This window comes from Curcuma longa, chromosome 16, assembly GCF_044706935.1.
Source record: "Curcuma longa cultivar G26 ecotype Majalengka, Jawa Barat chromosome 16, ITB_CL_G26_1.1, whole genome shotgun sequence".
NCBI classification, from domain to species: Eukaryota; Viridiplantae; Streptophyta; class Magnoliopsida; order Zingiberales; family Zingiberaceae; genus Curcuma; species Curcuma longa.
In genome coordinates this window covers 1787681-1801150 of record NC_133876.1, presented here as the reverse complement: position 1 = coordinate 1801150, position 13470 = coordinate 1787681, and the positions used below count along the sequence as shown (strand labels likewise).

The window sequence follows — 13470 nt, the reverse complement described above, 5'->3', positions numbered from 1 at the left end:
CATATTTATCATTAAAAAATGCATTATATCAAAATGGCATGATATCCTTAGAATAATGATTATTAAATTTTTATGGGATATTATGCAAGGTGAAAATGATATGATACTCATGTGACATGAATTGCTTGAATAATTAATTTTAAATTATACATGAGTTATTAAAATTTAAAATCACGTGTTTTATTTATTAGGAATGAGAAGAAAAAAAGTCATAGTAGTTGAGGGATAAGAGGTTTTAAATATCTAGAAGATAGAGAGGGAGATATATATATATATATATTCGATGGGCAAAAGTAGCTGATTCTGAACATTGCAACAGAATAGGGAGAGCAAGCCTGGGAGATGGGATTTACAAGAACAGTAGGGTTGATTTTTTCGCACCTGAACAGTTCTTTAGATCGATGGGTACTTTGACCGAGCACAAGGTGGTTGATCTCAAGAACAGGATTAAGGCCTCCATTGTCATCTGGCAGAGGAAGATGCACAATAACAAAGATGGGAAATCAGTTTCCTCAGTCCGCTCTCGACATAAGCAAGATCTAATACAACAAAGTAAGAGATAGAAGTTCATCCATGGCACAATTTAAGGTGTTCTTAAATACTTGTCATGAACTTTTTTTGTTGTTGTTGAGGATGTTGGACAACAAGGTTGGTCCATTTCAAAGAGCAAAGGAGCTATGAGAGAAACTAATTGAGCTTCATGAAAGGACAATTAACTCAAGAACAGCCAAAAGATATCTATCATTGAATTAACTCCAGAACTGTTAGAAGAAAGAAGGGAAGTTAAAGGAGTCTCCGGCAATGATGTCTCTATCTAACTTCATGGATCGGCATTATGTTAACTGGAGGCAGAATTGGAAAAGAAAAAGATAGGAACCACAGAAGACAACTTGAGCTCGGAAGATAAGTTAAAGGAGGCCTCTTATCACTGTGACCAAGAAGTTCCAACAGCTCGGCATCAGAAAAGATAAGGAACTTGGAATTTAAGTGGCAGTTGAGAGGACCACCAGGTGTTTCTTATTTGCTTCATGCAGCCTCTTTTGTAGCTAATGGCAAATAACTGAAGCATCTTCTGTGTGCATAAACCTTGTGAGATCATAATTAGTTTTTTTCCTACCAATTTTTTGTTTTTTTTAACTTATAAAATCAATAGAAAAGGTAATAAAAACAATGACAACAAATATCCATTCATTGGCCAATGATATATTCAGCTCTAATATCTTCAGCCACAGGTAATCAGTAACCTGATCCATGCTCTATGAGTAAACCACCACATTGTATGACACTTGGTAGATTGAAGGTACAAGTTAACGAGGCAATGGGCTCATCAGCCTCTATAATCCAAAACCGCAATAAATATAAAAGAATAATAAAGATAGCTATTACAGTGTGAATGTAAGTTCCACAGAGGAGAATTAACTGAGACCAAAAAAAGATCATAGAAGATTTCCTGCAGACAATGTCAAAACAGAAAGCATTCTCATCAAGATCAATCCAACTTTACTCTGTCCAGTTCACTGATCATCTCCTCAAACTGCAGGGTATATCACAGAGGTCATTGAAAATAGGGGTGATTTACTAAAACACACTCTTTGTAATTGATTTTTACCAAAGCATACTCAGTAATACAAAATTACCAAATAGCGCCCTTCATAGGTTCCCCCTGTTTAACCTTGAATTTCAAAAAAATCTCTCCACAATTTATTTCTGTTGATTACCATTTCCACTCAAAATTGGCATATTTTAGTTCCTATACACTTGAAATGTTTGGTTTGAAGTCTCACATCCCAACAATCCTTAAATACAGGCAAATGTTCGTGCAAGTTGATTTAAGTCTACTGGGACAAAATGGTTCACAAATTCATTTTATCATTTTAGAATCTCACACTCTGTGCACTAGCATAGATGAATGTTCATTCACTAACTTTAGAATACCCTAAAATAGCCATTTTTTGGGTCTCACACATCCCAATTGTGTATATTATCCCATTCAAGCTGATTTGGTTTAGGACAAGGGTAAAATGGGAAGAAAAATAGAGAACGGCACTATTTTGTTCATATTCTTTATTGAGGCATGATTTGCTAAAAAAACAAATAGAAAAAGGCATGTTTTGATAAATTTAAATGCGGTACAATGTACAAGTAATTAATCATGTCACAAACCTTCAAGACCTGACGCAAAAAGTAATCACCATAGTGCTTTGTTGGTTTAGACTCCACCACATGAATGATGTCCTGTATTTGATGTATAATCATAAGAAACAACATCAAAGCATAGATCAAATGCCATATGCTGCAGAAAATTGACTTGTAAAACAACATTCAAGTCAATAAAAAATGCATGGAAGAAACGCATCAAAAAAACTATGGCTTAAAATTAAAAACTCTGTATTTAACTTCTGATGTTTTCTTAATATACTGAATTTTCCTCTTTATAAGGAAAAAGGACTTGTTGCAACATTTAACCATAAATGATTAAGCTTCCAATTATCACTTAACTCAAAATACTAAATAAAATATTGTAACCTACCAAACCAAGAACAAATCATGTCTGCCAACCATTTGTAAACAGAAAAAGTCCGATGCTGAGTCAATCAGATGAAACTTACCTCACTGATGTAGAAGTCTATATCTGCATTAGGAATAATCTTTCCATCACTATCAACAGAATGCATCTTATGTTTGTATGCCATCAAGATTGTTCTGTCAGAGAAAAGCTAATTCAAAATCATGAAATAATTAACTACATAACTGAAAGTCAATTAAAGTTAAAAAGAAAACCATAGCATGGTTAATGCTAGTGAAATAGATGCAAAACCAGTCATTAGGCATAAGAATCTTATAATGGAACAGAATTAAAGATTTTAAATGAAGATAAATAGAATTCAAGTATACAGACCTCATAGTGGATTCATCCACTTCCATATATGCAGCAAGTTTCCCAATTGATATGGCAGAGTATAACTTCAAGAAACTGCGTAGACCAGAAAGTGATTGTTGCTGCTTTACTTCATAAAGAAACAATTTCAATTGCAGCCTGTATGCATCCTGCATTGATGAATCAGAATATAAAGCCTGGCATCCTTGGCATATAGAGTCAAGCGAAAGTTACTAGTTCTTGCAAAGCTTACAGCGAGTCAATTTACCTGGATAAATACATACAACTACATTCATACACCACATACTATTCAGATCTACAATTGGCAAACAATGATAAACTAGAAAAGTTGTGCAGTCATGAGCTCTCTGAAATTTAAAGTTGTAGTTTATGTCAAGAATTAAAAACCAGAACAATTAAGACAGCATGGACAAAATTTTTTGATAAATAGAATGGAAGTTCTGTCAGATCAAACTAACAAAATGTCAGTGCAACATTGCTCCGAATGCAAATTTAAAAAAAAAAAACTGCATCAAGGGAGTAGATAAGAAGATGTGCAAAAGCATTACCTGGTTGTAATTTATAAGGGATTCCTCAAGAACAGGAGCTGATGGGGTAATGAATTTTGGGCAGGCATATGTGAAGAGTTCGTCATACACAGTGTATGCTTCATCATCATACCTTAACATCTTTGTCATCTTCTCATTGTATTTATCCCTCAATTGTATGTTTACGTTCTCTTCAATGATATTGCTTTGTGGACATAGTGACAGACAAATAGCCAATAGCGCATACATCTGTTCATTTTTCTTAAGTATCTGATCATACTGTGGGGACTTCTGATGATATTGCTTGTACTTCAGAATATATAGTAGGATTTTATTGAATTCACGTATTGCTTCAACATACCTTTTATAAGGCAGTAAAAGACACATAAGTACAATTGACTAAATTGAAACAAGCATCAACACTTTCCTCAAAGTAAGTAGAAAAGAAAAACATGAAGCAATTAATTGACCTCTGAAATCGATTAATTCTACACCATAATGCATCAACATTTAGATGAATAACAATTTTAACAAATTGATCTATCATTAGACCACTCATTAATTATCTTGCATCCAAAAGAGGAATATGAAAGCAGCAATTTAGAGAGATTCTGACAAGAACAATGCTGGGGAAAGGAAATCACACAAAAAAATGGGGAAAAAACTTAATTCAAATTCAATTTGTCAAGGGGTATATAGACAAAGGAAGCATGTTCAAGATGATTCTGAGTTAGATAGCAGGCAGATAATCAGACCAGATTTCTCATCCGTGTAGCAACCCACAAGGTTGCTGAAGTGTATATGTTGGCACCCAGATCAGTAAGGACGTACTAAATTCTAGCAATTAGTTCTTATAACCATGGAGAAAGGAAATAACTAATGAGCATGTTTAACCCTCCATTTCTTTGGAAAAGTCATCATCCTCTTTGCCGAAAAAAGATAATGATAAAGAGGCACATATATGTTGCACATCTATTATTTACAAGCATCTGTTGACCTCAGGACGACATTAACTATCAAGAAAGTTGAAAATTTATGTTCCCTGCAGGAAAGATTATGGTCATGCCTATGCTAAAAAAGAAACAAAAGTAACGAATATTATCGATCAATAAGATTTTGCCTCATAATAAAGAAACAATGGATACAAAAAATAACCTTCTAAGCATTAGGTTTGCAAACCCATAGTGATATATGATAGATATGTGGCTTCCAATCACGATCATGTAAACACCTTGTTGACTGATGTCAATAGGGCCTAAACACTTCAACCCAGTATGATAATCTCCCAAAAGGCAATGAACTCTCAGCAAACCGATCATGCTGTAATAACCTAGCATTTTCAGGACGTTGCTAGTTCCGCCTTCATAATCATAACCATCAGTAGCAGTGAATTGTTCCAGGCCATCTTTCTCTCTTTCCAAGATATCAACAATAGCTGATTTCTCAACCAACGCTTGCAAGTAATTCAACACTCCATATACATTCCATGCCTGTTAACAAGAAGTATGATGGATGTAATCAAACAGCAAGAGAATTGTATTTAAAGTTCACTGAAAGAATGCACAGTTGTACGAGAAACTACAAGTCATATGTTGCAAATAAGGGCTGGCTATGTGGATCTTATCAATTGGTGGATGATATTATCTAATGGTGATCTCAATGACAATTTCACAATGGACTTTTTAGTTTTTATTCCTTTGTATTTTTTTCTTGAGGAAGCTAACAAAAGGACTATGGTTGAGAGAGAAAATTTACTAAGTGTTCTATGGTTCATTTATTTCGGTTAAGGACAATGGAGGGATGGCAAAAATGAAATAGGATTTTCTCTTGATATGGAATTCATCCTAGTGGGGATGCGAGCTTTGATTGAACTGAACCACATTATATTCTTTGTGATTAGATCTAAAATTGCCAACAAATGGTATCAAATTCTCTTAGACGGCAAAAAAGAAGATCCATATAGCAGCAAGAAAGATCCAAACCACCAAAATCTAAGTGCAACACAAGGTTCACATATTGCCATGTGTCAATGGAATCTGTGTTGAGAAACACGATGATAGTGTTGCAAGAGGCCTAAAGCACGTCCAGCCAATGTGCACGCATCATCGTTGTTTAGCTAACAACAACCATCTTGCGTGCTAGGTCTTGATTATTTGAGTAAGAAAGATCATTGATTGGATATACACAACCTTTTTTTTGTATGATCAGTATTTTTTGGATAAACACAATTCAATGTAGCATTCCTTTATAAGAACTTTTAGGATGTGAAGGCTTAATAGTGTTTGTCGGGCTTAAGTCTGCTTTAATCTTGGGACGAATTATGTTATATCCAACAGTATATTTCTTATTTTATTTATCTCAATTGACTGTGCAAGCATCGTGCATTAACCGCAATATCTGTTTCAAAATCTCCTCTCTTGTTTTAACACCAAAGAGTAAGCAAATAAAAACACAAAAATAGAGATAATATAGTCGCTCCACGATACAAACCTGGTCGTACTGCCGAAGAAGCTGCAACTCCTCCTCGGTCTTGTTCTTAAGTTTTGCTCGGTACTGGCAGTAAGACTGGAATTGATAAACGAACTCATCCACCATATCCCACAGCCACTGGTTCGGCAGCTGCATGTTGACGACCCCATGGAGCACCACCCCGAAGAGACTGCAATAGTTGTCCCACGATTCCACTCGCTGCTGTCCCGTGGGTGCGAGCCGAGCGTAGACGTGGCGGAACCACATCTCACGGTAAAGCAGGCAGAAGACATGATCGTTGTCGACATAGTGAGCGATGGCCTCCACGGAAGGCCAGGGATTCTCGCGGAACATGCGGTCGCTGAGCCGCTGGAAGCTGCCCTCGTACATCTGGTGGATCTCGTACACGTTCTTCTCACGGATGTGGCGGTATAGGTGGACGACGAAGGTCTTCACGGAATCCGGCACGAAGTTAGGGTCGTAGCTGAGCTCGGCAGCGGCCCCGCCTCCCTGGCCTGAGGACGGAGGCCGGGCGTGCCTAGAATCAAGCGAAGCATCATCGTAGTCATACGAACTCGCCATTCTCGCGATCGGAGGCGGAGCTAGGGTTTGATCTGCTTGGGGTAATCAGAGGCAGCAGGGAAGGGGCCCGAGGGCAGAGAGGTGATATGTGATATCGTCGACGACGAGAGGGCAGGCGAACTGAAAAACCTAGTAGGGTATGAAAAGGTGAGAAGCTAATTTGAACCGTTCAAATAGGAGATGGGGTATTGATAGTAGGATCTACGGTGGATAATGATATAGCATTCACTCCAATAAAATTCGTTACCACAATTGATTACGACGGAGGAGGGCATTATCTCGACTTCGTCGAATTCGAACTCTTGCCGACTTCAACAATTCTGTTCCATCGTAATCAACTCTAACTATGCCCCGAAGGCAAGATAGCATTCACAAACAATATTAGTGAGTTGTCTATTTTATAAATCATCTTTATTAACAAAACTCTTAGGGGGCGTTTGGTTCAGGGTTATCTTTGATAACCTTGGTTATCTGTCCAAGGTTATCAATGATAACCTTGTTTGGTTTAGGTTATCAATAATTCCCGAGTAATATAATATGACCGCCACGTCAGCAAAAGGGGTTATAAGCCTGTAATCTGATTACCTAAGCAGACTAAGGTATTTGACAAATCCGGGGTTAACAACAAATTTAGTACAAAAATATCCTTCAATATTTACATTTAAGACAGAAATATCCTTAAACTTTAATCAAATATCAAATTACCATCGATCCATTTTAACTCGTCGTTTGCAACTCCCGATTCCAAAACCCCCGACCCTTCCCGTCGCTGATCCTGCGCGCCTTCCCGGCGCTGGTCACCTCGGTGCGCGCCTTCCCGTCGCTGATCATCGCCACCTGCTTCTGCTGGGCCTCCTGCAGGCTCGCGACAGCGTTCGAGAATGCCTCGTCGCACACCGCCAGGTTCTTCTGCAGCTGCTCGTCGCCGCTGTGCGCCGCTAGGGCCTTCTGCGTGACGCTGAGCGCCGACTGCGCGCTGGATAGGGACTCGTCGATGGCGGCCTTGGTGAGGTCGCTCAGGGTGGCGGCTTCCGAGCCATATCCGAAGACATCGGCCGCGAAGACGATGCCGACCGTGGGGAACGTCACCGCCGTAAGGAAGCGAGCCGACCACGCCCTCGGAAAGATCCGCGGGCGAGAGATTTGGTGGCAAAGTCTAGGAGATGATAGAGCTTGGTGGCGATGACGGCAGCGGCGGGAGCTTCCGGGCCCGATCCGAAGACATCAGCGGAAGAAAGCGGCCGTGAAAGAGGATTTGGTAGGTGGGGAGAGAAGAGAGAGAAGCCGTCGGCGGAAGAACGCGGGCGAGAAAGAGGAGCGATTGGAGCGGCGGAGGGAAGGGATTGGAGAAAGAGAGACGGGGAGATGGGTTAAGCAGGGAAGGATAATATTGTAAATTTCAAATTACGGCATATGTTAAAACCTTCTACCAAACAAGTTTTTATTATATAACTTAGATTTGAACCAAACACATTTGGTTATATTTTATTCCTTATAACCTTGGTTATGTGATTACAAGGTAATCACATAACCAAGGTCATATATTATAACTTGAACCAAACGCCCCCTTAGCATCTACAACTCATTCCCATTATAATGCCCTCCAGCTCATTAAAAAGTATGGGGTCTACTACCACATACTCGTTATAACAACATATCTTTTTCATCCACTTTTTTTTTGACATTAATACTCATTATTTATGGGTCTCATCGTCCACTTAATATTTTAAAATTATATCATATTAAATAAATATATTTTAAAATATTAAAATTATTATTATTTTTTAATAATAATCTTCCTTTTAAAATAATAATTTTATTATTTTTAAAAATAATAATTTTGCACATGGGATGGATTAGCCTCCAAACTGGCCCACCCCACTTTTAATTGAACGCATTCAATTATTTGAATGCGTTCAACTAGAGGAGTGTTATAACACTCCTCCACAATGGTATTTAATACCAATAGGATGTTATTGTGAATGCTCTTATTAAAATTATAAATAAAAAAATCTTAAAATAAATAGCTAAACTTTTAATATCAAACTCACATATCAACCAAATAAATTTAAAAATATAAACGTTTCAAAACAATCAAATTAAGAGCTCAAACTTAGCTTGAACAAAACTCAAACATAAAAAAAACCCAAACTAAATTTAAACAACCATTTTAACAGTTCAGTTCGTGCCTCGCCTTGTTTACAACCTTCCTTCTTCTTCTGCATCTGCTTGGCCCGTGGTCTCTATTCTAATCATCAAGATCACTGATCGCTCCATTTCCTTCCCACTTGTGTGCAGTTTGAGAAACGAGGCAGAGGGTTCTCATGGCTTCCAACTTAATATGCTATATCAGTATTCAAAAACTGAAGAGCAAAAATATTCTGGTAGCAAAACTCATTATCATCACTGTAAACTGGTATCGACTCTTACTATTATTAATAACAATAATAGTTTCATTATCATTTAACTGCTTTAGAAAAAACTGCATAACAACTAGTTAGAAGAATGATGATGATACACAACAATGATATGCGGCTTTTTTCCGACAAGAGCATCCAGAGATTCCACATGATGGTCCGCATCTCAGTGGGTGGCTGGCAGATGAACAGAGCAAATCCAGAGAAGACTGCAAAAGAGCTGAGCAACAGGATTCTGATCTCTTTAGAAACAGTGATCCAACCCCATCATTAGCTCTCTCTTAACATCTTCTTCTAGATAAGGCCGTGGAATGGCAAAGCAGATAGTCATCTACGAGCAAGTTGAGTTTTATTATTGTTATCCAGCACATGCTTCTATGCCTTACAGGAATTATTGAGTTCGTGAACAATTCTGCTGCAGCACCCGGGCCTTCCTGTTCCTGATTCATCTGGCACAGCTCTTCCATGGCACAGAGCAGCGTTGACATTACTGCTTCTTCTTTTTTCAGTTGGATCGAGTTCGTGCATGTAATAAATGGTGGAATATTTCGATCGAGTTCACTATTTTCTGCACTAGCAAATGGGCAGGAATTGGAGGAGATATGATGATGCCATTGAGGGAGGATCTGAGCTACATTGGGCCACAAAAAGGTTCAAAAAACTTGAGACAGTGCTGAGTGGCTTCTTCCACCTGCTGCTTTTGCTGGTGTCGGGGATCGAGCACATTATCCATTCTCTTTTTTTTTCTCAGTTTTTTTCTTCTCTATTTTTCTTTAAATTCCACCGAAAGTGGAGTGGTGCATCGATCATTTCTGATGAACGCAGTGGTTGTGGTTGTGGTTGTGCTTGCGCATCCTTCAAATTGAAGAGCAAGAGTAATTGTAATTGGATAGTGGCAGATGATAATGATGTGATAAAACATCTACAGAGGAGACAAATTAACACTTAGAAAAAAAAAACAACATGAAACTGTTTTATTAGGCTCATCCATTATAACACTAATTAAAAAATTAAAAAAAATGCAATGGGCCCGCGAGCCAAATTTTACATCTCATTAACAAGCCAGTGTTTGCTCTTAGGACCATAAACGTCAACTCGAGTTAAATTTTAGTGTTTAAGTTTGTTTGATAAAATAATGAGTAAGTCAAATTTAAAATCTAATAGTTTTGATGAGCTTCTCTTCTTCAATAAAAGGTGGAATTTACTATCCGAACGGTTCCACACGGTCGATCCCATGGCCATCTGTGAGGAGGTAAATCGGAAAGCTACAGTTGGCTACGACGGAGGAGGGCATTATCTCAGTTTCGCCAATATTCGACCCTTGCTCATTTCAACAACTCTATTCCATCGTAACTAACTCAACTATGCTCTAGGGGCGATGAACTTCTCTTCTTTTTCAGCAAAAGGTGGAATCCGTCACCCCAGCAGCCCTACACGGTCGGTCCCATGACCATTTGTGAGGAGATAAATCGTGCTAGGAAGCTGCAGTTGACCACGACGGAGGAGGGCATTGTCTCAGTTTCGTCGAAATTCGACCCTTGCCCACTTCAGCAACTCTGCTTCATCATAATTAACTCAACTATACTCCGAGAGCACGATGAGCTTATCTTCTGCAAAAGGTGGATCCGCCACCTTAGCGGCCCCACACGGTCGACTCCACGACCATCTGTGAGGAGGTAAATCGAGAAAGTGCAATTGGTTACGACGCAGGAGGGTATTACCTGGCTTCGCCAGGATTCGAACCCTTGCCCTCTTCTGCAAGTCTGCTGCGTCGTAACCCACGATGAGCTTATCAAACTAAGAGGTCATTGTTATTTGGTTGAACTCTGGGAGTAATATTATACTCTCAGTATTGGAATTGTTTTGATGTTGCTTGAAATATTATTTGACAATTTTGAATAAAGTCGTTAAATAACTCTAATATGCTTAAATTCTCAAGATTAATTCTCATTGTGTATTTGTGTTCCTTGTAGGCTCTAAATTCATTCAGTACTTTTATTATTTATTTATTTTTTAAAAAAACTCATCTAGTAATTTAATTTAAAACTTGCTAGATGACTTTAAAATTATCAAAATTTTAAGATAAATCTTTAAGTATGTTTCCTACTCAATCTATGCACGGTTACATGAACTATTTCAAGGTCATTTCAATGGTTTTTTTTCTTTTATTTCCTGTCTAATTTGCTAGTATATCATGAATAATTAGTCAACTTTAGGACTATAAATGAATCAATTTTTTGAACAAATTTAGTATTTTGTTGGATAAAAATTTATTTATATAATTCATTTAATATACCCGAAATCAATTAAATGATTAAATTTGAATAGCCCCTTAAACAAAATGAATAAATTTAAACTCATATATATTTAAACGTTTAACAAATAGACTTACAATATCTATTATATTAACAAAATTTAAAAAATAAAATTTTTAAATAAACAATAAATCTCAAATTAAGAGCTCAATAATATCTAAATTAATAATTATTTCAATAATTTAATTTATTTTAAACATACTTAATTATCTTATAAACTAATTTAGAACAATATAAAATTTAATTAAATATAATTCATTTTAAATGTCATTGACGACTTAATTGTATCTACTTACCACTAGATGGATTAAGTTTCCTTATTTATTATTCAATTGTTGTGCTTGAAGTTAACTCCACCCATGACCAATAATCCATCATGCTTGGTCTTAAGCTCGGATAAAGGAGAATTATTACATTAGGTTGTCAACCAGCGTTAAACTAAGATAAATATTCAATGAATAGATCCATTATATTAAACTATTATACTAATGCTAGAATGTTCCCTAGAAAGAACATGTGCAGGGTCCAATTGTAACGTCTCGATAATGACCACTACATCTCCAGAACTCGGGTCGGGTATAGTGATTAATAGATAAGAATTCACATTAGAGGGTCTAACTGTAATGTATCGATAATGACCGCTACATCTCTATGAGAATTTAAGTGTAGTGTTAAATAGATAAAAGTTCTATTATCATAGGTTGGATAAAAATTAATATATATTATAGAAAAATTAATAGTCTAAAATTTGAAACATGAAATATATGAACCCTCACTGATAAAGCAATAGAGGTAGTTGGTACGATGATTATGAGAAGGCAGAGATAATAAAGAATTTGAATTTTAAGTTATGGTACACAGGAAAGAGGAAAATAAAAAATGAAGTGGATATTATTATAGGAGTAGTTTAAAATGGGATAGAATTATAATTCTTAAGATAGTAGTGGATAAAAAAACTATGAATGTAATTAGCATATATGCACTTCAAACAAGATTAGATAAAGATATCAAATCAAGATTTTGGGACGATCTAGATGCATCAAATGAAATGATTTTAATAGGAGGCAATCTAAATGGGTATGTCGGGCTGAAAAATATGAAATATGATAGGGTGCATGGGGGTTATGAGTGTTGAAAATATGAATAGAAACAATGAAATGGAAGGATGGAGGAGAAGACCCTCATATGGAGGAGTTTAGTCCCACATTAGTAGTTGATGGGCAACTTGGTTGATTTATATTGTATCACAAGCATTGATGTTGTGAACAAATGCAAGGGGAGAGGCTCTCTCTCACGCGTGGGTGCGCAGGGGGGGTGCAAATCCAGGGCCCGGATTGCACTGCCCGCAAGGCAACTTGTGTGTGCGAGCACGACCTGCGCGCGTCGAATGTCGAACAAGAGTTATTACCTAACATTGAAACTGCCAGAGTTAATTACCTAACGTTTTGAATCAAGCCATCAATTCCACCATTAATCTCTAATTAATTGGAGATATGGTGCGAGGTTATAAAAGAGGTAGCGATGGGAGACCACAGGCAGAGCATTCTCGATCCCTCACCTCTCTTTTCTCTGCTTCCCCCTATGATAGCCTACGGGTGTAATCAGTTCGCCGGGAACAATCTGTGCTTGATCATTTCTCCGATTCTGTCGTTGTATCCTGGGAAACAGACGTCCATCTTTACCACTAAGCACCGTCGGAGAGGACGAATCTGTTTTAAGGAAACTGCGTTGAACGCAGGCCTCGGCATCATCCGTCTCGCCACTCGGCTCAGCATCTTGCCCACTCGGCTCGGCAGTCGACCTCTCGGCATCTTGCCCACTCGGTTCGGCAGTCGACCTCTAGGCTCGGCCACTCGTCTCGGCTCGACACTCAGCCACCTAGCTCGGCAACTCGGCTCGGCCCCACTCGGCCCAGCAACTTGCCTCGACACTCGGCCACTTGGCTCGGCCACTCAGCTCGGCTCGGCAGTCGCCCACTCAGCCCAGCAACTCGGCTCGGCAGTCGCCCACTCAGCCCAGCAACTCGGCTCGGTGTCTCGGCCACTCAGCTCGGCAGTCGGCCATTTGGCTTGGCCACTCAACGTCTCGACCACTTAGTGTCTCGGCCACCCGACTCGGCCACTCGGTGACTCGACCACTTGGCGTCTCGGCCACTCGGCGACTTGGCCACTCGGCCACTCAACCACTCAGCTCTCTCCAGCAAAAGGCGAATCAACAATGAGTTTAAAGTAAGAAATGAAGAAGAGAAAACTATATTGGAT

At 38.4% G+C, this 13470-nt stretch overlaps 1 protein-coding gene across 1 annotated transcript; it reads right to left on the bottom strand.

Annotated features, from left to right (window-relative positions):
- Positions 1–1335: 1335 nt before the first annotated feature.
- LOC141847468 (uncharacterized) lies at positions 1336–6592 on the bottom strand. Its single transcript, XM_074735519.1, has 7 exons — positions 5917–6592; positions 4582–4916; positions 3448–3787; positions 2900–3048; positions 2610–2703; positions 2164–2235; positions 1336–1534 (listed from the first exon to the last, which is right to left on the bottom strand). Exons 1-7 carry the CDS (start codon positions 6475–6477, stop codon positions 1490–1492), a joined length of 1596 nt encoding a protein of 531 aa, XP_074591620.1. The 5' UTR covers positions 6478–6592; the 3' UTR covers positions 1336–1489.
- Positions 6593–13470: the final 6878 nt, after the last annotated feature.

Bases quoted from the DNA above. Each gene is read 5' to 3' on its own strand.
- LOC141847468 (XM_074735519.1), bottom strand. From the start codon at position 6,477: ATGGCGAGTTCGTATGACTACGATGATGCTTCGCTTGATTCTAGGCAC. The intron at 3,788-4,581 runs GTTATTTTTTGT...GCCTTATAAAAG, and splicing joins GCAAACCTAATGCTTAGAAG to GTATGTTGAAGCAATACGTG. The intron at 1,535-2,163 runs GTTTGTGACATG...TATACCCTGCAG, and splicing joins TTTTGCGTCAGGTCTTGAAG to TTTGAGGAGATGATCAGTGA.